This window comes from Colias philodice, chromosome 17, assembly GCF_061535455.1.
Source record: "Colias philodice isolate Cphi_HAF_F1 chromosome 17, ilColPhil1 Martin Lab GWU primary, whole genome shotgun sequence".
NCBI lineage: Eukaryota > Metazoa > Arthropoda > Insecta > Lepidoptera > Pieridae > Colias > Colias philodice.
In genome coordinates this window covers 4,719,426-4,745,116 of record NC_143102.1, presented here as the reverse complement: position 1 = coordinate 4,745,116, position 25,691 = coordinate 4,719,426, and the positions used below count along the sequence as shown (strand labels likewise).

At 35.9% G+C, this 25,691-nt stretch overlaps 1 protein-coding gene and 1 long non-coding RNA gene across 2 annotated transcripts in view; one reads left to right on the top strand and one right to left on the bottom strand.

Annotated features, from left to right (window-relative positions):
• SdhA (succinate dehydrogenase, subunit A (flavoprotein)) overlaps positions 1 to 25,691 on the bottom strand; it is a 41,236-nt gene that overhangs the window by 5,868 nt on the left and 9,677 nt on the right. The window contains exons 7-9 of the mRNA XM_089706006.1: positions 4,979 to 5,143; positions 3,339 to 3,538; positions 228 to 425 (exon numbers count right to left, since the gene is read on the bottom strand). Coding sequence (XP_089562132.1) covers positions 228 to 425; positions 3,339 to 3,538; positions 4,979 to 5,143 — 563 coding nt within the window. The remainder of the gene's footprint in view (positions 1 to 227; positions 426 to 3,338; positions 3,539 to 4,978; positions 5,144 to 25,691) is intronic.
• On the top strand, positions 18,070 to 20,679 carry LOC149481034 (uncharacterized). Its single transcript, XR_016316933.1, has 2 exons — positions 18,070 to 19,403; positions 19,502 to 20,679. It is a non-coding gene; the product is annotated as an uncharacterized LOC149481034 (long non-coding RNA).

The following is a 25,691-nucleotide window of genomic DNA, read 5'->3' as shown; positions in this document are numbered from 1 at the left end:
GATTATGTTTTCATAGACAAAATGCTCACATTAGAGAAGCGGTATATGCCGGTTGCATGAAGCTAGAGAAGAAAACATGGATTTTCAGGAAAAATTTAGCAAAAAATTTTTGACGTAATTTTGTTGTTTAAGTATTTTTTACGTGATCAGTATATGCAAAACTACAAGGCCCTTCGCGCTTAGTATACCAATAGTGGGACACCCTGTAAAGGCATTGGCACACTAACATCCTTGAGCGGCTCCTGGCTATCGCCCGGGCGGCTGGTGTCGGCCACAGTGAGCGCGCACGCCCGCCCGAACACCACGATGTCGAGCAGCGAGTTCGCGCCGAGCCTGTTCGCGCCGTGCACCGAGGCGCAGGACGCTTCGCCGGCCGCGAGCAGGCCGGGCACGATGCGGTCCGCGCCGTCGCGGTGGACGATCACCTTTATGGGAAATAATTATTGACGTAATAAATACAGCTTATGGGAAAATTGTTAATGTAAAATGTAATAATTGATATACATATTATCACAATTTAGATACTTAATGTGTTGAAGATTTTGGTTATAAAATATTATTTCTACGATATAAAATAGTTCTGTAAAACTACAGCATAAATTAGGAAGGGGATGAACGGTCACTGCAATGCAGGACGCTTCGCTAACCGCTAGAGGCCCGGGCACGATGCTGTTCACGCCATGGTGGTTATCATTTTTGTGGGAAATTATTGTTGATGTAAAATATATCATTCTAATTTCGTAAATATATAGTTGAAGATTTTGGTATTAAAATATTATTCTACGTAATAATTTAGTTATGTGAAACTACAGCATAAATGAGGAGGGAAAGCCCCTTGCACTAAGGTGCAGGTGTAGGACGGCAAGCGGCTTTTTTGTTATTTATTTTCATAGTTGTCGCAATTTCGTAACACTGCACCTGTACAAGTAATTTTTAGCGCTGGAAAAATGCGATTTGGCCTGTATTTACAGCAGTGTTAAGAGACTTGTAAAATAAATAATATGTCATATATCACAACGTTGAGATAAACTGCGCATACAGATTTTTATCGGCAAAGCGCCGTGCACTGGCGCACGTACCTATCTACACCGTTGTAATGACAGAGGATCACCTTGTAATAAACATCAACAAAGGATATTTTTTTAATGCATATACAGTTTATTCACTTTCAATTTTATATATATACTAGCTTACCGCCCGCGGCCTCGCCCGCTTTGTCTAAAACCTAATCAATTATATACTAAAATCTTCCTCTTGAATCACTTTATCTATTTAAAAAAAACCGCATCAAATTCCGTTGAATAGTTTTAAAGATTTAAGCATACAAAGGGACAGAGAAAGCGACTTTGTTTTATACTATGTAGTGATATGGGCCATAATTTTTGGTCTCCAAAATATAGATACTAGAACATTAATTGAATTTTCCAATAAAAATTTGACAATTATATTATGTGGGGCCTTAGTATGAATATATTGTTAAACATTTGTTTAAACAGGTCATCAATCATCTAGTGATGAAAAGCTCTAAAAATTTACTATTATCCACGTAATGGAAAATAATATCTTTGTGCTATAACTGTCCTTACAAAAAGACAAGATTAACTTTCTATGACAACAATGATAGAATGGGCATTTAAAGATATACTTTTGCCATTTTCTCCTCCCCTTTATTATAAATTCGACTAATATCTTATCTGTAATGTCTGTACTTTATCTCGAATGAAAAATAAACTTATACATATTATATTCTCTAATACGGACATCTGGGTCGCATTGCATACGAACGAGGTTCTAAAGAGAAGATAACACAAAGACCAGACACAATTTATCTTTGTATTCGCCAAAACAATGCAAATAGAAACTGTTGTTAACGTTTTTAACGTGAACAAGCGTTTATTGTTCTTTCATTGACATTCGCATGTGGTATAAATAAAGATGTACTACTCGACCAAGCCAACTAGACGCTCGGGTGGAATGCGGCCTCCCCGCCCGCTTACCGCCTCAGGTACCGCGTTCGCCTTAGTACGGTTCGCAGCATCGACGCATTCGTACGTTTCGCATCGCTAGTTATTTCTGTACTTTTTATTATTAATCGTTAAAGCTTGTTGTTGACTGTTAAGTTTTTCGTTGTTATTTGTTTAAGTTTTTATTGTGTTGTTATTCATAGACAGCCCTCGAAATGGGGAAAAATAAGACTATTCATAGCGGAGAGCGAACAGTGATATTATTAATATTTTTTTTTTGCTATCTGTACCCGAGACATGGGCGGGTGACGTCACAGTTGAAAAGGGTCTAGTTGGCTTGGTCGAGTAGTAAATATCTTTTTCATAATAGCATCTTGTATAGTGAACTCGAATTTTTTTCGTTATTTTTACAACTTATTATACGTTGAAATAATAATGCGCTTTCATAAACTGACTCCTTGGTGTAAACTAGTTACTAAATACGAACAAAGCTAAAGGTATGTACCTACTTTATTTAAACGCCGAATGATATACAATATGTACCAACGAATATAGACCAACGAATGGATGATGGAAATAGTTAATTTACATTAGTCTTTCGACGAACATTTGTTGTTTAAAAGTAAATTTTACTTCGAAAAATTATAGTACACTGTGAAGTATTCTAAACTTCTATGGTGTATCTAATGAATCGATAACGCTACATTTACACATTCATGAAACTTTAGGCTACTGCGTAAAACAACCGAAAAATGACCTTCAGTTTATTCAAATACACCTTCTCTAGGACGCGTTGTATCTTGTCAATTGCGCCGTATTGCTTAGAGGAAAATAACCTTGAGATAAAAATGTTTTTGGTAAATAAACATAATACCACAGATTATAACATTATTTGACGCGACGTCATTGTCGACGTCACCATCGCTGACGTCCTAAACTAACATTTGAAGTGAAGTTTTGTAAATATTCCTTTGATCTAGTAACTTCTAGTAGGTATATTAATAACTAGGTTTCCGCCCGCGGCTTCGCCCGCGCAGTCAAAGAAAAACCCGCATAGTTTCCGTTCCCGTGGGATTTCCGGGATTGCGTCATTTTCCCGGGATAAAAAGTAGGCTATGTCCTTTCTCGGGTATCAAAATATCTCCATACCAAATTTCATGAAAATTGGTTCTGTAGTTTAGGCGTGATTGAGTAACAGACAGACAGACAGAGTTACTTTCGCATTTATAATATTATTAAGTATGGATTCTTAATATAAAAAAATAACCTGTCAACAAGAGCATATACCTATGTATTTTTTTTGATGATTCTGATCTGCTTTGCGTGTGCTTATTTACCTAAAAAAAAATAAAAAAAAAAAACATTTTTACAAACCTCTCCTCTATAATTGGTCGGAGTACCGCCCATGTTGTAGTGCACGGTTGGCAACACCGGGATCGGTTCCTTGGTGACGTCAACACCGGCGAAGATCATGGCGGTCTCCGAGATACCGGGCAGACGTTGTTGCAGCTGTTCCTGGGGCAAGTGGTGCAGTTGCAAGTGCACGTGGTCCTTTTCGGGACCGCAACCGCGACCTGATAGAGCATTTTTTGTAATTTAACGGGTTTTAAACGCGATTTTTCATCCCTATACCGATATATTTATATGCCTACTAGCTTTCCGCCCACGTTTTCAAAGAAAAACCCGTATAGTTCCCGTTCCCGTGGGATTTCCGGGATAAAACCTATCCTATGTGTTAATCCAAGTTACCCTCTATATGTGTGCTAAATTTCATTGTAATCGGTTCAGTAGTATTTGCGTGAAAGAGTAACAAACATCCATACATCCATACTTACAAACTTTCGCCTTTATAATAGTACATAGTAGGATACCGCTCGCTACAGCTACAAAGCATCCCGCATAGCTACTATAAAGTATCTACTACATATAATATAGTACGTGGATCTAGCTATGTGGGGTGTTTTTTAGGTTTTCTAAATATTTATGAGCTACATCGATTAATGAATAAATTTGCAAAACATCGTTAATAAGGTTTCGAAGATTGAGAAATGCTCTGTAAAAGGTATTCTTATTAAATAGATTAGACAGATATTTGATACGCATATTTATTGCCAAGAACCAACAATTCCTCCCTCATGAACCCAATAAAAAATAGGGTACTTTTATATTTTTGTTACTTACATAATATATGGTAATTTTAATACACGAAATCAGATTTATTATTGCGAAAGAAATTGGATCAATACCTTTCGTTATAAATGTAATATCAATATTTAAACAAAAGTGATAAATGAAATATCTCATAGCGATTGTCTAAGAAGGTTATCGCCAGTGAAATCCAACACCGTGGCCTGTCTCGTGTCAGAGGTTACAAATCACATGACAAATACCGATTTTATGACCAAAAACTTGATTTAAATGCTAATATTTAGATGAAAGGTCACTAACATTATGCGTAGGTATATTTTTTACCAAGAGAGATAGTAATTAGTAGGTATAACTTTAAAATATTATTTAGACAATATTGATAATATAATAAAAGGATTTATGAAAGATCTTGAAGTACAGACAAATATTTTTATAATGATAAAACTGATAAAGAGATTATAATTTAAAATTGCTTGCTGTAGTCTACCTGCTTGAATATAGACTTTATGTTTGTCTTAGTTTCGTTGTTTATACATTACTAAATTTCTTGTTAATATGCCAATTACCTACTTAATTTTATTTCATTCATTCATTCATTAATTTTTAAAGTTCACTGTATTGAATTGTTGAGTATATTTTTTTTCCAAAAAAGGATTTTGAATACACTTAAATTAGCTTCACCTGTATGTTTGTTTGTTACCAGGTCCATTAAACTCGAGACCTTAAACGGACAGATTTAATTCAAACTTGTTACACTTATCAAACATTGGTGATAATACAAAAACTGCAAAAGTTCAAGCGTGTTTTTTTATACTATGTTATTATATATTTATGAAAAAAAAATATCCTACAAAATTCTTCCTTACCTTCCAAAATCTCGAGGGTCATGGCTCTGCACACAACGTCCCTGCCGGCCAGGTCCTTGGCGACAGGAGCATATCGCTCCATGAACCTTTCACCCTTGGAGTTCACCAGGAAACCACCTTCTCCACGACAACCTTCAGTCATCAGGCAACCCGCGCCGTAGATACCTAAAGAATATAAAATAATAATAATAATAAATAATAAAAATCTTTATTTATCCATACCTTCAATTACACTGTGTATGCCACTCAATTTATATAAACACGTAAAAGTATAAGTATTGTATTTAAAACTATGGACATTATCGTCTAAACTAGGCCGAGCCTGTATCTTAGACGATAATATATTATACATATGGATGAATAAGTAAATGAATAAAATATGTATTGATTGTTTTATTTTTTTTTTATTGTACTGGTTCCCAAACTACATATAAGTATCAGTATACATATACCTACTATGGCGGTGACATAGTTTATACATAGGTCCCAACCTATGTATAAACTAGGGTGAAAAACTAATTACGTCAACTATAGTAGAGCCATTTTAATAGGCAACATTTGTCACTTCAACAAAATTCAGCAACGTAACCTAGTAACGACGCCATAGAATAATGACCGATACAATTAATTTTAAGATTTGATTTCACTACATAGTATAAAACAAAGTCGCTTTCCCTGTCCCTATGTCCCTATGTCCCTATGTCCCTTTGTACGCTTAAATCTTTAAAACTACGCAACGGATTTTGATGCGGTTTTTTTAATAGATAGAGTGATTCAAGAGGAAGGTTTATATGTATAATAACATCCATTAAATAGTGGAGAAGTACTCTTATTTTTGAGGTTTCTAATGTGATGTCGTAAAAAATTATATTTTTTCCGCTTACATTGCTAACGCAGGCTGAACCCTACGAGTTTTATCAAAATAATGTACTAAGTATTATACACATTGAAAAGGTCTATAGAAAAGTCCGCGATGGTATATGTCTATCTCTTATGGATAACCCACAATAACTTTTTTTTGTCATTTACTTTTTACGACAAATAATGGCTAATTTTCGATGCGATTTTAACCAATACAGCATTAATCCTTAACCAATTAAATACCTTGAATACATTGTTCATTTAATATAGATCTATAAGGCCCTTTACACCGTATGATTTAAGTGAATATTTTCGAAGATATTACTGTTCGAGCAACGAACAAATATTTTATTTTAAATTACTTATTATCCATAGTTACATTACATTAATGCCAATTATTGAGCAATAACGTAAATGAGGTCAAGCTGCCTCAGCATTATTATCGTGCGACGGCCGAGCCGGCCGGAAAGCGCAGTTCTTCCATAGCAGCGCCCGAGTGCTAATCTATCCGCTCGAATCCGCGTGAATTATATATAATTATTAGCGATAATTAAAGTGTTCCCAGTTGTCCCATAATATCATAGCATTCTTAGCAGCTTATAACGCGACCTAAATACAGTCCACATTCGATGTAATACGTAAACCGTACATTTTCGAGCCGGATTACCGTAAAAAAGTGTGCCGCGTCGCGAGTGTAAAGTGTGACGTGGAACCGGAAATCCACGTGTCCCTTCTTCCCCCGTGATATTTATTCAGCGTATTATCTTATAACTACAAGCAAGCAGCATATCATTCAACAGCAGCCAAAATTAGCATTTTAACGAGATACAAAATCCAGCATTTTCAAGCCATAAAAGAGCTTGCGTCAGCTCCACGTGTCGCCACGTACATCGCCTCGAGCAAAGTACAGCCAGCCAGCAGCAAAACCCCCTATCAGAATATCTAGCAGCAGCATTCGAGCGGAATAGAAATTAACAGAACAGCAGAATTAGCAGAATCAGCAATTATCTATCAGCGACCAGCATATAGCAAGTAGCAATCAGAAATTATCTATCAGCAACCAGCATATAGCAAGTAGCAACCAGAAATTATTTATCAGCGACCAGCATATATAGCAAGTAGCAATCAGCAATCCGTGAACTGCAAAAGGCATCTAGCAACTAGCATCTAGCAACCAGCAATTAGCATCTAGCATCCAGCATCTAGCAACTAGCATCTAGCAACCAGCAATTAGCATCTAGCATCCAGCATCTAGCAACTAGCATCTAGCAACCAGCAATTAGCATCTAGCACTTGGCATCTAGCCTCCAGCATCTAGCAACTAGCATTTAGCAACCAGCAATTAGCATCTAGCACTTGGCATCTAGCATCCAGCATCTAGCATATAACAATCAACTATAAGCGACCAGCAACTAGCATTTAGCATCCAGCATCTAGCGTCTAGCAATCAACAATAAGCGACCAGCAACTAGCATTTAGCATCAGGCATCTAGCATCCAGCAATCAGCATCTAGCAATCAGCATTAAGCGACCAGCAATTGGCATCGAGCATTCAGCAGTCAGCATCTAGCAATCAGCAACTATCAATTAGCATCAGACGATCAGTGACCAAAAATTAGCATATCAGCAAGCAGCAAATAGCCATCAGCAATTAGCATCAAGGAATCAACAACCAGCAACCAGCGAGACGTAAGCCAGCCGCCTACGTCACCAGCACGTGCCACCACGCGTCAACCGCCACGTCAGCCAGCAACAGCAAGCAACCTAAGGTATCCGGGGACGTAGCCACGTCGACCGTATCCGAGACAGCCAAGTAAGAATTTTCCATTTTATTTTTTTATTTCTACCGTTTGATTATTTTATATTACAATGGAAGCTTTATATACGGTCCAACTTGAGATCAAGGACAAAATAAAGAAGTTATTAGCGAATTTTAAAAAAGATAGTGCAGAGCGTAAGAGTATCGAATATTGCAGACAGCGTTTAGATATATTAGAATCTTTATGGGATGAATGCCAGAAAAATCATGAAAAGCTTTTAAAATATGAATCGACACAGCATCAATATTTTATGCGGGAAGAATTTATTAACATTCACGACATTTATATTCGAGCAAAGGAAGCGATCAGTGAAGCATATGATAATTTTTTATTACAAAAGCAAGCCCATCTAGAGCCGAAAGCGGGAGGATCCGGTTTAGAATCGCAAGCGACGCCTAGGTCTACAACATTTCAATCACGGGGGACCAACAGCAAATTAGACGATTTATCTCGAAAGCAAGAAGTCAATTTTAAAGCATTTATCAGAGCAGTAAGCAATATTGATGTGAATAATTTGGAGGAGAAGTGGGAATATGAAGACTCCCTTCGTATTCTCCACAATCGATGGTCAGCGGTGGAAAATCTACATTGGGAGATAGTGGGTGAACTTGGAGAGGAAGATGAAGCGTACGAAATTAATTTTACTAAGCATGAAAAAATATATATTAATACAAAGAGAGCTATAAACTCAAAAATGTGTGCAACAAGTCATAGAGATAAATCAACTCCGCAGATGGATATACCGACATTTTCTGGCAATTATCATCAGTGGGTATCATTCAAAGACCTTTTCAATGAAGCTATACATAAAAATACATCAATATCGAACGCGCAAAAAATGCAATTTTTGAAAGCTAAAGTAAGCGGGGAAGCCGAGCGCCTTATACAGCATTTGCCTATCAGCTCCGATAATTATTTAGTTTGTTGGAACATCCTTAATCATCGATTTGATAACAAGAAGCTAATTTTTACATCGCACGTTAACATATTTCTCAATTTACCTAATATACAGCAGCAATCATATCTAGCAATCAAGAAATTACATGACGTCACATTAGAAAGCTTGCACGCTATAAAAAACCTGGGCGTAGATATAACTACTTGGGATCCGCTATTGGTACATTTATTATCGCAAAAATTAGACAGCGAAACTTATTCTGAATACGTAGAATCATTAAAAAACAGTCGAGAGCTCCCTATACTACAAGAATTTTTGGATTTTCTTGAAAACAAATTTACATCGCTTGAATCATCACGAAGAAACCAAAATTCAGCAGCAGAACAAAGATATCATAGAACATCAAATCAATTATTAGCAACGAACAGACAACCTATACATATTAATTCAAATAGAATTAATATTAATAATCAAGTAAAGAGGTCACTGACGTCAATGCACACCTCAGCGAAAAAATGCCCCTTATGCAATTTCGAACACGCGCTCACTAATTGTCCACAATTTATTAAATTATCATTTATGAATAAACTACAAACGGTTAAGCAACTACGGTTTTGCATTAATTGCATTTTTGATCACAATGGAAGTCAATGTACTTCGAATAAGCGGTGTCATGTGTGTGCTGGCGCACATCACACGTTATTACACGAATGTTTTAAGCAGCAAGCTAGCGAAAATTTTAGAAATAAAAAATTGATGAGTAACAACACCCAAAGACAGGTCTATTACAGCCCCAAAAATCAATCGAATATGTCTCAGCAAGATGACTCTGAAGTACTTTTAGCCACCGCATTGATAAAGGTAACAGGTGAAGATGGCAAACAGCACATAATGCGAGCACTGATCGATCAAGGGTCTCAAATTAGCATCATAACCGAACGAGCAGCACAGCAACTGGGCTTAAAACGTCAACAAAGCAAAGGGATCGTCCTTGGTGTAGGGGGCCAAGAAAACAACTGTCGTGGAAAACTCAAGATTAATTGCCAATCTATATATAACAATTTTACCTTCAACGTCGATACATTCATTATGACTAATCTTATAAAAAATCTACCTAATAGATCGTTCGAAAAACCCGGCTGGTCGAAATGTATTTCGCACTTAAACTTAGCAGATCCAGAATTTAACAAAAGCCGAGCAATAGATATTTTGTTTGGAGCAGATATTTATTCGTACATTATGTTAGATGGGACCATTCGAGGCCGCGAAATCTCACAACCTCTAGCACAGCAGACGCAATTGGGATGGTTATTATGTGGAGGCAGCATAAATACCTTCCACTGCAACGTTATTTTGAATCATTTACAAGCAATTCAAGATTTTTGGAAAATAGAGGATATACAGGAGCAAAATGATATGTCAGCGAAAGATAAGCAGTGTTTAGATTATTACTTAGCAACTACAAAGCGATTAAAAAACGGACGTTATGAAGTAAGCATACCTATGGAGGATCAAGCGTTAGAAAAATTGGGATCGTCTGAAAAACTAGCGTTAGCACAATTTAAGAGTTTAGAAAATAAACTTAATAAGCAGCATGAATTATCGGAGCAATACAAGCAATTTATGAGCGAATATATACAACTGGGACACATGAAACTAGCAGCATTAAATTCAAGCGTACAATGTTTTTTACCACATCATGGGGTACAGCGAGCAGCATCCAGCACCACTAAACTACGAGTCGTATTTAACGGATCAGCAAAAACCACGACAGGCTACAGCTTAAACGACGTTATGCACAAGGGACCCAATATGCAAAAGGATTTACAAAGTATCATTATCAATTGGAGACTATACCGTTACGCCTATACATCTGATATTGAAAAAATGTATCGACAAATATTAGTAAAAGAAGAAGACCAAAAACTTCAACAGATATGGTGGAGATCAAGCCCAGACCAGCCTATAAAAGCATATCAATTAACAACTATCACTTACGGAACGAAAGCAGCACCTTTCTTAGCAATTATGACGTTGAATCAGTTAGCACAAGATGAGCAAAATAATTTCCCAAAAGCAGCAAAAAGCATTAAAGAAGAGTTTTATATGGATGACTACATCTCGGGAGCACACACAATTAGCGAAGGTCAGCAAAAAATAGCGGAGGTGAATCATGTACTTAGCGGAGCAGGTTTCTTATTGAGAAAATGGATTGCAAATGATAAGAGCCTCATTGAAAACATAACTAGCAAAGAACGAGACGAGCAATCAACATTTATGTTTAAAACGGAAAACACGCCGAAAACCTTAGGCCTACGATGGGACCCTATTAGTGACGTATTTGTATTCGACTATGATAGCGTATTATATGAAAACTCAGCAAAGTTAACGAAAAGAAAATTACTATCGGAAATGTCTAAGCTATTTGACCCATTAGGATGGTTGACGCCGCTTACAACAAAAATTAAGATTTTATTTCGAAAAGTATGGTTACAAGCAGATCTAGAATGGCGTGATCCAGTCTCCCAAGATATAAAAAGCGAATGGATAAAAATAAAAAAGGAGCTAAATACGTTAAAATGTATTAAAATTCCCAGATGGTATAAATGTAATGAGAATAGCATAATTGAATTACATGGGTTCTGCGATGCCTCAATAAAAGCCTATGCATGCGTCATATATGCCAGAGTCGCAAAAAATAGCGCAATCTCAACTATAATAATAGCAGCAAAATCCAGATTAGTACCGAATAAAAAAGAAGTATCTTTACCTAGATTAGAATTATGTGCCATGGAGTTATTAGCAAAATTAATGAATAAAATAAAAAATAGCATCAGCAGCACGAAAGTTGAAGTTTATGGATGGAGTGATTCAATGGTAGCTCTTGGTTGGATTAACGGCAACCCCGACCGTTGGAAGCCCTTTGTAGCAAATCGAGTAAAGAAAATTCACGAAACAATACAACCTCAATCATGGCGCTATGTAAAAACGAAAGAAAATCCAGCTGACGCAGCGAGTCGAGGTCAAACAGCATTACAATTAAAAGAAAACTTATTATGGTGGCAAGGTCCAGAATGGTTATTGAGTTCAGATTTTAAAAATAAGCAGCAGCACACTAATTATATGACAAATTTAGAAATAAGAAAACAAGTTAATATTATTCAAAAAACATACACATCAAGCATAATAGATAATTTATTAAACAAATATAGTTCATTGATAAAAATAGTACGAGTATTAGCATGGATATTACGAGCAATTACACCGTCATTAAAACAAAGGCCGACGTATCTCACATTACAAGACGTGAGAAAAGCTAAAACGGCAATTATTAAATATGTTCAATCGACTGAATTCTCAGCTGATATAGAGCAATTAAAAAAGGAAAATAAATTACGATCGAATAGTGCATTATTAAGCTTAAATCCATTTTTAGATGAAAATGGTATTTTAAGAGTTGGAGGTCGTTTAAAGAATGCAAACATCAGCGAAGATATGAAATATCCAATAATTATTCCATATAGCGGGCGTTTAACGGAACTACTTATAAACGAAGCACACGAACTTTCTTTTCACGGTGGAGCAAAAATTACTATTTCAATTTTAAGGCAAAAATACTGGATAGTTAAGGGATATCGAGCAACAAAGAAGCAACTTCGTACCTGTATCACATGTAAAAAGCGAGAGCCTACGAAATTACATCAACTAATGGGAGATATGCCTAGCTATCGTGTTAATCCAGCTCCTCCATTTTATCATACAGGAGTTGATTTTACAGGATTCGTCAACGTCAAGATTAATAAAGGTCGAGGAGTTAAAACCACGAAAGGTTACATAGCGTTATTCATATGCATGGTTACGAAAGCGGTACATATAGAGATAGTTTCCGACCTCAACAGCACAACTTTCATAGCGGCTCTGCGACGCATGGCAGCACGACGCGGAACCCCAAAGCATATATATTCAGATAATGGCACGAACTTTGTCGGAGCAAATAAAATTATACAACAAGAATATAATGAATTAATAAGCAATTTTAGCGATAGTTTCTACAAAGAAATCACCGAAATGGAGATAGAATGGCACTGGAACTGTCCATCGTGGCCTAGCGCAGGAGGAATTTGGGAAAGATCGATAAGAAGCCTAAAACAGCATATAAAAAGAGTAGTGGGAGAGCAAGCATTAACCTTTGAAGAATACAGCACAATCCTTGCCCAGATAGAAGGATGCCTTAACTCAAGGCCTTTATGTTCAATTACGGAAGACGTAGAAGATTTAGATTTCTTAACACCGTCACATTTTTTAAATCAGCGAGCGGAGAATACTCTAATAGAAACAGCACATGATGCCAGGACCAGATGGTACTTAGTAAATAAAACTTTTAATGATATTTGGAAACGTTGGAAAAATGAATATCTCAGCCAGTTGACGGTTCGAAGCAAATGGTTAGAACCTCAAAGAAACCTTAAAATAGGGGATTTAGTGACCATTCACGATGATATTATGCCAGCCGGGAAATGGCCAGTGGGCCGAGTAGTAGAAACCCATCCAGGAAGCGACGGGTTAGTAAGAGTCGTTACATTAAAAACAAAAAATGGAATCTTAAAGCGGCCAGCAGTAAAATTATCATTATTACCACTCGAAGAAAAAAGCAATCATCAGCAAAATCATAATATATCCATTCCAAACAACAGCAGCGAATTGAAAAGCGAAAGAAAGGAAAGTCGAATCATTCAAAACAACAGCAGCGAATTGAAAAGCGAAAGAAAGAAAAGTCGAATCAGACAAAATATTCCTTCAAAACTTGTAAGCGTCGTATTATCATTAATATTTTTTATGAGCATTTTATCGTACTCTACAGCGGAATATAAGTTAAAACAGCTTGAAAGCAATCTATCCATATACTTTGACTCGATGGGCGAAATGCAACTAGCTAGGGACAAATGGAAGCTAATCGCATATTTTGACATGTCTCCATATTGGCAAGGGAACACAGCGGCAGATCTTTTATCGGATTACTTAGAAAAAACCTGCGCTAATATGAATGAATCGAATCACTGCCAGACTATCTTGTTACAAATACGTCACGATTACAATGAACTGCAATACTACAACCAGCTGTTACTGAATCAGCATTTCGACGCGCGGTCAAGAACCCGGCGCGGTCTTTTCAATGCGGTCGGCTCAGTGGCTAATTCATTATTCGGAGTACTTGATCAAAGCTTTGCTGAGAAATATGAACAGGAAATCGAGCTCATTCAAAATAACGCCAATCATATAACCCAACTTTGGAAGAACCAAACATCAGTCATAGAAGCCGAATTCAACATATTAAAGCGAACTGAAAAAACCATCGAAACCCAATACAAAATCTTTAACAGGCATTTAATTATCCTAAACAATAAAACAAATGTAATCCAATCAGAAATTGAGACCATTCAAGAAGTGACCTTATCAGCAATAGCGTGCAACAATTTGATTCAGAATTTACGGAGAATACAAGATACTCTATTGGACACTACCACCGAAATTTACCACGGCCAGATAAATGTACACTTATTGTCACCAAAGCAATTGCGCGACGAGCTGCAAATTATATCCAGCCAAATTCCTAAGGACGTCACATTACCCATTGAGAACATACATACAGACCTGTATAAAATCTATAAATTAATAAAGGTAAAAGCTAGAATTACCGAAAACTTCTTTATATTTGAAATACTCATACCATTGATTAGCCGGGACAATTACCAACTATATAGATTGATACCCATACCCAAGCAAGTTAACAGCAACATGATAAGCATAAAACCAATAGCGGAATATATTTCTATAAACATAAAGAGAGATGCCTACATTACATTAACATTAGCCGAACTACAAACATGCCAAAACCAGAATGATATTTATTTTTGCCAATTGCACGGTCCTATAATAAGCTTTAGCAATAATGAACGTTTTTGCGAATTAAAAAATAATAAATGTAAATACAATATAAACAGCTGTAAAAGTAGTTGGATACAATTACAAGATCTAACTACATATTTATATTTTCAATGCGATACGGCACACATACGCATTATATGTGACGATGACATACAGTCGCGCCAAGTCAGCAAGGCCGGACTTATATCACTAAACAAACAATGCATAATAAAGGGACAAGATATCACACTGTACTCATTTAAGCAACTTGAAAACAAGCTATATCTGAAACCCGACATATTAGAAACCAAATTAAATCCCATTCACAATCTGATTAACTCTGCTCTGCCTATCGAAAACTACTCCGACGACGAAGATATCAACGCATCATTAAAAACTCTTGGGGAGAAAATAAAAATAATGAAAAACGCTGTCGAGAATACGGATACCTTAGGTATTTCAAAACACGACCTACACCAATACGCAGTGTCATATGGAACACTAACACTAGCAATATTAGCAAGCATCTTTTTCTTCGTGTGGTGGCGAAGGAGTCGAGCGACTCCACAGCAGAGCGTCCCAGCAGCACAACAGCAGAGCGTCCCAGCAGCGCAACAAACTATTCAGTCTCGGACAATACCCCAAGAGTGTGTCGATTCTAGTGTGTGTGTGCACCAAAAAAGTGTTACTAGTGTTCGTGCGTCTCCCTTACCCGAGCGGGGAGAGTGTAGTGAAGTATCATGCGAACAAAACAGGCTCAGACGATGGGCAAGTGCGCGATTTAAAAGGGGCGATAGGTCGACGTCTCCAATAGCTCACAAACGCTCTGCTATAAGTGAATCAGTGGTGGAACTATAATCTTTATGCATTACAAACATTTCAAACCTTATAAAATTTTATATATATATCTTCTGTGGGCCTCGGGAGCATGTTCGAGCAACGAACAAATATTTTATTTTAAATTACTTATTATCCATAGTTACATTACATTAATGCCAATTATTGAGCAATAACGTAAATGAGGTCAAGCTGCCTCAGCATTATTATCGTGCGACGGCCGAGCCGGCCGGAAAGCGCAGTTCTTCCATAGCAGCGCCCGAGTGCTAATCTATCCGCTCGAATCCGCGTGAATTATATATAATTATTAGCGATAATTAAAGTGTTCCCAGTTGTCCCATAATATCATAGCATTCTTAGCAGCTTATAACGCGACCTAAATACAGTCCACATTCGATGTAATACGTAAACCGTACAATTACAGATTTAAAAATTGCGGGACGTAGCGTTTGCGGCGGTAGCGGCCGGCCGCCCGGCTATCTATTTTATACCCGTACGAAGTCGAAGCGGGCCGCTATGTTCTTATATACAACGTTCACAGTTTTTCTGTAGTGTATTTAGTATCAGCATTGCACCCGTGCGAAGCCGGGGCGGGTCGCTAGTTACTTATAAACCATTCTCAACATAATAAACAATTTCTGATTTATAGAACTGACTTTGCTACAATATTGTGTCAATAAACATTTTTTCTTTTTAAATAGCAGAGACGTTACGCTAAAAATCGAAATCTGATATCTAGAATCGAACGCGTTGATTTTATTTTGCTCCTTGAATTTATGAAAGAAAATTTATTACTTGGACAGGGATTTGCCTGATGAATTTTAAAATTGCCATATTATGTTTCAAGTCCGATTGAAATATGTTTCAAGTCCGCATCGATCACTTTAATGATTAATCGATGTTTTTAGGCAGGTTACCTCCTTACGAAGATAAATTTGATTGACGTCAAATGTTGCCTATTAAATTGGCTCCACTATAAATATACAATTTCAGTGTGTCTAGACATAACCGTGTTTGTCTAAAGCTTTTCAGACAAAGTGTACATAATACTGTTTGGTCTATGGAGCTAATGCATAATACGATAAAAAATTAATTCATCAATCATTGATACTGTTTATCTAAAGAGCGATTATATCATATGATCTCAATGTCACTTTTGTTTGAATATGAATAGACCACTTTATTATGGCATGATTATGTACACAAATGATATTCATTGAATTACATGCAAGCGTTTACTTAGCGTCTTTTTTTCTGAAATTTTTATTTCATAAAAAGCAACACCATTTACTTCAATATAATCCATGACATTATTAATTATTTAATGTATATAATGTAAAGGAAATATGTATAAATAAATATATAAATAAATAAATAAATAATATTTTTTTCTTTGGATAACTATCCAAAGATGAATAAAATCAGCTGATTTGATTTATCAATCTTATGATGTCTATGTTGTTTGTTGTTTTAGGAATCTTACGTTGTTAATATACAGTCATATATGGGTAACACGTAACATTATTACATTAACGTTATTAAAGATAAATAAATTTCCATAGGATACTCAGTAGACTAAACTCAAATAGTTGCATAATAAACATAATTGATAGAATAACTTTCCAACGCTTACAATGAAACCATTTAGCGTCATTACTGCTAATTAACAGTGACAAAAAAATGAACATTAAACTATACACAAATTGGTAAAACGATAACTCGAAATATTAAAGGTGAAATGAGTTTATTGATTATTATTAAATATTTTTAATCTTTACATCACATATTTGTTGCTTTTCAATTTGTAAGTCAAGAACGTTATATCATTATTATCAAGAAAGAAGGAGATGTATAATCATTGTTCGCAAGAGAAATCCTAAACAACAAACCTTGAATTTTTTGTGTATAAACGGGAAATATTATAGCAGATAGGTTCTTAAGTTTTAATTCTGATAACCATACATATTATAGAGATGCATAGGGGTGTTGAAGTTTTATTAATCAAATAAAGTACAGTTTGTCAAAGTAAATAAATATTTTCCCAAGTTTTCCAAATCAATTTTTACGTTAAGTTCTTAACATAAGTACATTTTGCATATATTTATATTAAGACTTTCAAGAAGAGCTCTTCTTTCGAGTCTTTAGTCGACTAAAATTACTCACTATCAATTTTTTTTGCTTAAGCAAAATGAGAGCTTTGTTATTCGAGACATACGACATAAATAGTAAATACTATACAAATAAATGTGTCTCTAATCTTATCTTATCATAAATATATGATCTCTGATGTCTGCACCTTCATTGTGATAATATATAAAAAAATGTGGAATTTTTCACAGATTATACCTACATAATTTTTTGTTTGTGTACCTTTTCTTGTACTATCGTTTTCACTAAATACATCGAGTATTCACTAACCAGAATGATAGAAGTGCACAAACTATATGTTTTCGGTCTGCTCAAATCATACTTACCTAATTTTCCTATTGATATTGTTGTTTTTTTTCCAATAATGTCTCAATATCTATCGAACCATGAAGACAGTAGTTCTCAAAAATCAACATAATACTATTGCATATGTTTCTATACCCAAATGGTACACGTGTCAGAAATGAAACTTCTTTGACAAGATTCAATACCAAAATCTTCGCCTTACTCCATGACGTGATGGTATTGCCATGTCGCGACTTTGAAATTTTACTCTCAACGCGCCTAAAAAAGTTTCACTTCAAAAACACTAATACCACAGACTAATAATAATATACTACGTATACAACAGACGGTTCACTCCATACAAAAAAATATGCACTATAAATTTACGCAATTAAAGCGCCAGTGGGGAATAAACGTACTACATGTTCGATTATATCTCTTGGTATTTTGCTTTTAACACACTAGATGGCACGTTAAACACAGACTTGATGTTCTTTTCCTTCCAGAGCCACTAGATGGCACTAATGTAAATATATGTACACGTACCTTTTATTTTCAAGTCTTTGGCGTCACACTTGACAACTGTCAACTGTCAACATAATATTTTGTACAGTGTTGCCAACTCAGTGGAATTTCCACTACATCTGGTGGTTTAGCTCCCCCATTTAGCGGACAAATATTGGTTTTAGTGGCTGGTGGATTTTCCTAGTGGTTTAGATGAGTTCAATTAGTGGTAAGGTACGAGTTTCAACCAATAGAAAGATTTACATAAATACTCAAAAAGAACGACTTGAACTATGTGAAACAAGGGTATGATTTTGTGTCATGTTGGTAACAGAACGAACATACGGGAATTCCCCGAAAGTTGTTTGTCTATTGCTTGAATATTTTTGATTATAGACTTTATTACTATTGATCTAAAGTATGATTTGATTCAAAAGGTTATATGTACATTGTACATTCTATATTTGTGTACAAAAACAATCTGTATAAACAATCAGTCGGTATTGGTAATGCCGCGGCCGCGCGGTAGCCTCTAGCTTGTCGTATTTTAATTAATTTTGTGAAGTAATATAGTTTTACCTTAAAAGGGTTTTACATTAAATATGCCGAAACCACACAAAAATTTCTTTCATAGAAATTTATTCTTCACATACTGAAACTCTAGAAGAAGATTCTTCTGAAGATGATCTTTAAATACATATATTGTAACAAAAATAAAAATTACTTAGTTCAAAATAGATGTTATTTACAAATAACTCGCAAAAAATTCGCCAACGGGCATTCAATATTTACATGTCTCTGGATATTTTTTAGTGTTTTTTCTGGTGGTTTTAAAGACCGATTACTTTAGTGGATTTCTGGTGGGCCACGAGGCTCCAATATGTGGGTTCGAAAAAAAAAGTTGGCAACACTGATTTTGTACCTACTCGGATTTTTTATTATACAAAGCTGACTCACAGAGTACCTACATTATTATGACTGGTATTTACTATTTAGTTCAGTTTATTTACGAGATTCTGTCAAAACCAAAACGAGAAGCTTTGTTTGTTTTCGTTTTTAATTGTTGACTAATATTTTAAAAATAAGTGCTAAATATGATTGATGGAAGGTTATGTAGAATCTACAGGCAGAAAATAAGCTTTATATGGTAAACTGATATTTTCTCTGAACATAAATTTTTACAAACATGATTTTTAATGATTGGTTTCTGGATTTGTAACCCAATATAAGATTGTTTTATTACAGACTTATTGCTTACGTTCGCAATAACAAATTTGTTCAAGAGAGGAGAAGAATTAATCCATCCCAAATGTAAATACGATTCTCCACAAAAACATTGTAGACACAATTATGGATTTATGGATTATGGATTTCTACATTTGCTACTAAGAAGGATATGGGATCATGAAGGATTTCATCTGTTTTAATACCAGTAAAATGGAATGTGCGCCGTGGCCGTGACTGTGTTTGGTACATAAAGAATGACAAACATTCAACTTAAAATTATTATGAGTGCATTACGGGCAAGGGCACAATAAGTTGCCCTTTGACTAAGATGTACTTAATTTTAAGGAACACGAAAATGGATGGCTAGAATAGGTATAATCGCATACATAGTATTTATTTCTAGTCTGTTGTATAAATAATCAAAGACTACAAAATATATAGTGAACTATGTCTTTAATATTAATTCTACAGTTTACAGTGTAGTGTGTAATCTATTGTATGTGTGCGTCTAGAATATATAGTCCTGTTGTTCTACAGTTTAAGCAGTTCAATACAAGCTTACAGTCGAGTCAAGTGTTTCATTAACCACCAACCATTGCATGGCAACCCTGCCAGTTTTGTAAATTGTAGTCTACCTAACCTGACTGTTGGTTTTGATTTGTATCACACAAAGAATACTATACCAAATTTCAAGAAATAAGAATTAAATATTTGATTAACTTTTACTAATATACAGGAGCTTATACATCAAACAAGACCAAAGCGGGGCTTTGGAGAAAGTGTGTATGGACAAAGACCACAATACATATTGTGCGGACAACTGCATGAAAAGCATGCAGTAAGGGACATTAAATAAATAAATAAATAAAACATATTTATTGTCAAGATCACAACACGAGATACATTTATAAACGAAGGAAAAACAAAAAGAAATAAAAAGAAAAATAATTAAATAAAAATAATCTTATTCCTAAGAACTGTAATGTGGCAGTGAGTGACCTGACAAATGGAGCCAACTCAGTATATGATGGCAAGGTGATTAATACCTCACCACCACTGATTTTCAGTGACCCCAAGTGACTATTGGAGTTTCAGTCTAGAATTGTATATAATGATAATTTAACATGAGTATATTATGTGAAAGATATATTTCTATTAATATGATAAATACTAATAAATAAATACATCAGTTAAAACATGATATACATATATATACATATATATATGTATATCATCATATACATATATATATATATATGTATAGGTAGATATAATATCAGTATGTAATTATGTATATAGGGTCAGTGTACCACTAGCTGACCAAGCGCCAATACATGACCGCAATTCAAATATACGCGCCAATTAAGAAAATACGGCAGCCCCAGATGATAGTTTATTGTTTTTTCTGTATAGCAACATCATCTATTAAAACGACACGACAACTGTAGTAAAAAATGGTTTTGCCAAGTGTGGAATTTATCCATTTAACATTTCTGCAATAGACTTTATGAGATGTATGGACCACGAAACTAGAAAAGTTGCGCCTGTCATGCAATCTACATTGGAGACTGAAGTTGGCGTAGAGATCCTTTTATTGATAGAATATAACATTTAATAAAAAAACTACAGACTTTTTTATTTATTAAACAAAACTAATGTTCAAAAAAGGACATTTGATTCATTTTGAAAATGGTCAACTTTTAGAGTAATGATGGTCAGATATTGGTGATCAGTGGTCAGGTAATGGTACTTTTAGCAGAAGTAACTTTCAGAGTAGTTTTCATAAAACCTTTAAAGGTTATCAAATTGATACTAAGAACAATAGTTGCAGTGAGTATTCAATTATCTGTGTCCCAAAAATAACATTGAACGTAAAACAAATAAGCCGTTTTTTATATATAGCTAAAGATAAAACCGCTTAAATGGTCAACTAGTGGTACATCCACCCTACTTAATGTAAATAAATAAAATGAAATTATGTATATGTTACCGGAAATGTATGAAATCAAGGAATTGTATACTACTAGTGGTCTAAGATCCGAATATAAGTCGAAATGCAACGGCGTGATAATAGAATGAGACCAATTTTATAATAAATTAAGTGTATTAAAAATGGTTTGACTGGAAAAATCCTGGACAGGATATTTTTTATTAATTATTAAAAAAAATTATTTTAATATCCTAGTAAATGTATAATCTTCCTTGGAATTATATATAATTCCAATATCGTATTAGGAAATGTATATAAAGTAATTAATGATTTCTGTAATAAAACACGTTGTTATTTTTTTTATTATAGCACTTATTGAGACAATCGGGTAACAGTCTTACCGTAAAATAATAATAATATGTTCATATTATCTTACTAATTAACATTTCTTAAATCAACTTATATTCAATCAAATCAAATTTTCATTTATTAAAGGGTGCTATTACCGATTTTTAACAAAAAACGCTATTTTACGGTACCATTTTAACTCAAAGCAATTACACGTGAGAACAAAGTAATATCTTAATTTAAAGATAATATATTCAGATCTACGATCATCTTATAAAAATTGTACGACGTCATACAAAATTGTCGCTGAAATACGATTTTCCCAGCACAATGATCGCATAAAATGCAAAAAAATGGGCTCTAAAACGGTACAATTTTAAGAAAATTAAAAGCCTAATCTATCTTCTTACCTATAAATTATTGAGGGATATAATATAGTCCTTTATAGATTCTGATAATTTTTTTGTATCTAAATCAAAATTTTATTTCAATTATTAGCTAAATTAAAAATACTTGTCGATTTCTTCATACATTTTGCTCTCGCGGGTCGTCAGACCGCGCTCAGAAGCGCTCTTGGAAGGACGGGTGTATCGCTCCTTGTCCCAAAAATAAAATGAATTAGAAAAACATTATTGTGCGTGCACTGTCGTTTTCGTGATTTGAAATATTTGATACTTTTCAGATGCTCTTTTTTATGGGTTGTTGAATAGATTGGTGGGGTAAAACAATTCAAGATGGCGTCGACGAAAATTTGACTTTTTTTCGTGATGGGTGTCATTTTCATGGTTATTGGGGTATCTATTAACCAATATGAGGTCAAAACTAAAATTCAAGATGGCGCCAATCAAGAAGAAAATCACTTCAAGGCTTTGGGACATGACCGTCACATCTTGCGTGGGTCTTTTCACCAAGGCAGTGATCGGTTTGAAGAGGAATCCCGTGGCCGCCAGTGCACGGCTAATGCCGCCACGGCTATCGCCTACTCCAGTTCCAAACCATTAAATGAATGGGCCCCATCTGACTTGGATCGAATTTTATTAGCTGGTAATACATATTTCAACAGGTGCATGTCACGACTTGCAAACAGACCGCAATTTTTAAATACTGAAGAGCTATTACCCGCAGTTTCTGTGGCCGCTACAGAATTCGAATTAAATATACAGCCCGATGTTGTCGTTGGAGTTGTTAACTCGAGTGCGCCATCTGACGTTCTTGAAGGATACTTCCCTAATTTGTCTTCGGGGATTGAATATTTTTTTACAACACACGATAAAGGAATTATTACATGTCAAACAAATATTGCATTGGCGGTAATGAAAGTAATCGTCGAACGCAATCAGTCTCCCGATGTCGAGATCCCAGAATATTACTTATTCGACTCACATTCTCGGGGACCCAAAGGTTATGTTGCACCTAACAGAGGAGCCTCCATGTTGATGAAGTTTGCAAATCAAGGCGATTTATGTCAACATCTTGCTGTTGCACTACAGGTAAGAGGCCATCGAGATATGCAGTATAGTATCACAGCTATAAATGCAACACCCTTGGTCATCCCAAATGAATCGCCAGTACTGAATGAACAACACGACACTCAGATAGTTAGCGACGGCAATCTGAATAGCAGTGATCCTGTTCACGAAGAACACGCGTTTGTTACTACAGCTCTTATGCCGATTGATACTAATATTCCAGATCTAAACGAAGTTGTTTCGAACGCTAATACCGTAGAAGAGAGACCAATACCTATCTACGAACTCAAACGGAAAACTGTGCCCCCGGTCAGCGTCTTGAGAGAGCAAAGAGCAGAAGAGCTAGCGTGGATAAGGTTATTCCCAGATGGTCGAAATGGGCTTAGGGAACAAAGACCCGTTCCAATAACACCGCTCGATTACTACCAAACTCGAGTGATGAGCAATGACAAACGGTTCCAATTTAACGAGTACATATTTTACGCCCTCTCGTTAGTAGAACTTTGCAAGGCTCAACAAAATGTTTCAGTCTGTGGCCGGTTGCGTCAGGATGGAGCTGAGCCCACAGATGTTGTACAAAATGTGCACCTGGTAATGCGCAACATACGTGGCACGTCCGCGTACTGGCACAAAGCGTATACGGATCTTCTTGCCATGGTGAAAAATTTAGGTCCTCCTCATTGGTATCTTACTCTCTCTTGTAACGATTTAAATTGGCCCGACATGCTAAAAGCCCTTTTAGTTGCCGATGGCCGCCCAAATTTTTCTTTTGAAGATTTGACCTTCCTTGAAAAGCAGCACCTTGTCGAGTCTTACCCAGTCACGTTATCAAGACAATTTATGTTGCGCCTAAACACTTTGTTTACTAGGCTGAGAAGAGAAGAGGATCCGATTTTAGGAAAGAAAATTATTGATTTTTGGTGGCGCATAGAATTTCAGCTACGAGGTAGCCCTCACGTTCACATGGTTTTATGGTGTGCTAATATGCCGGCTTTTGACACCCCTGAAGGTATTCAGTTGCTGGAGCGTGTTGTCACGTGTGAGGTTCCCGACGCTGAGGACGACTCAGAGATGCATGATTTAGTCGTTCAGTTACAAACACATCGACACACTCAAACATGCTTCAAAAATAACCGAAACGTTTGTAGATTCGCTTTCCCGAGACCAGTGTCTGAAAACACTACAATCTTAGACGACGAGCAAGCAATGAGAAATGGTGGAAGATTTTATATATTAAAAAGAACAGATTCGGAAACCATGATAAACTGCTACAATTCGAGATTATTAAAACTGTGGCGCGCCAATATTGATCTACAGCCTTGCGGGTCAGCTTTAGGTGTGGCGTACTACATCTCAAAGTATATCTCAAAAGCTGAACCTGCAGAGGTCTCTAGATCAATAAGGCAAGCTATAAGTGCTGTAAGAGACCGCGGTGGAAGCAACTTAAGACGGCTGGTTTTTGCTATCCAAAACGCAATCTTGTCTCACAGAGAAGTCTCTGCCAACGAATGTGCGTTTCGATTGTGTCATTTAAAATTAAGAGATAGTTCACGTAAATGTGTTTTCGTAAACACTTGCGCGCCTGAACAAAGATACCGAATGCTTAGGATTGACACAGAAAGTTCCGAACCGTACAAAAATGTATTTGATAGGTACGTTCACAGACCTCTTTCTCTGGAGCAACTTAGTTTAGGTGAGTTTGCGATTTGGTACGAGGTTGTCTCTACTAGAAACGATACAGAGGAGGATGAACAAGATGCTGATGCCTATGATGCTGAGGATGAGGACGTGTCTAGTCGTCGATACATTACCTTATTAGACAACGTAGGTAGGATGAAAAAGCGGACACGTCCAGCTATACTCCGAACGCGTTATTATACGCTGTCTTCAGACCCAGAAGCATATTACTACTCATTGGTCCTGACTCATATTCCGTTCCGAGCAGAGGAAGAGTTGTTGGATGGTTTTAATACTGCAAAAGAAGCTTTCTGGGCCAAAAGGCATCGACTACGTCCGCTGCAAGAAGGTTTTGACGCCGAAACTATGATGCGGTGGGAAACTGAGATCCAACAAGCTATAAGCCGCATTGTGGCAGAAAACTTGGCAGCAGGAACCGTTGAGGAACAAAACGATGACGCAAATGACAACAATGACGTTCAGCCTATTGAACACATACTCGACGACGGCGGTCATAATATTATGATCGAAGAAGTCGAAGATGAACCAACTGACATAGGCATGCCAGACAATCAGTTTGAAACATTTGTAGCTTCATTGAACATGAGTCAACGACAACTGTTTCAAAAAATTTCCCAAAAGTTATTGGACGTGTCGAATTCTGATCCGTTACTAGTTTTTGTTACTGGAGGAGCTGGTACCGGAAAAACATTTACCTTAAAAGTTATGACTGAACAAATTCGTAGGTTGAGTAACACTGAAATAGGTAAAAACGTGATTGTTA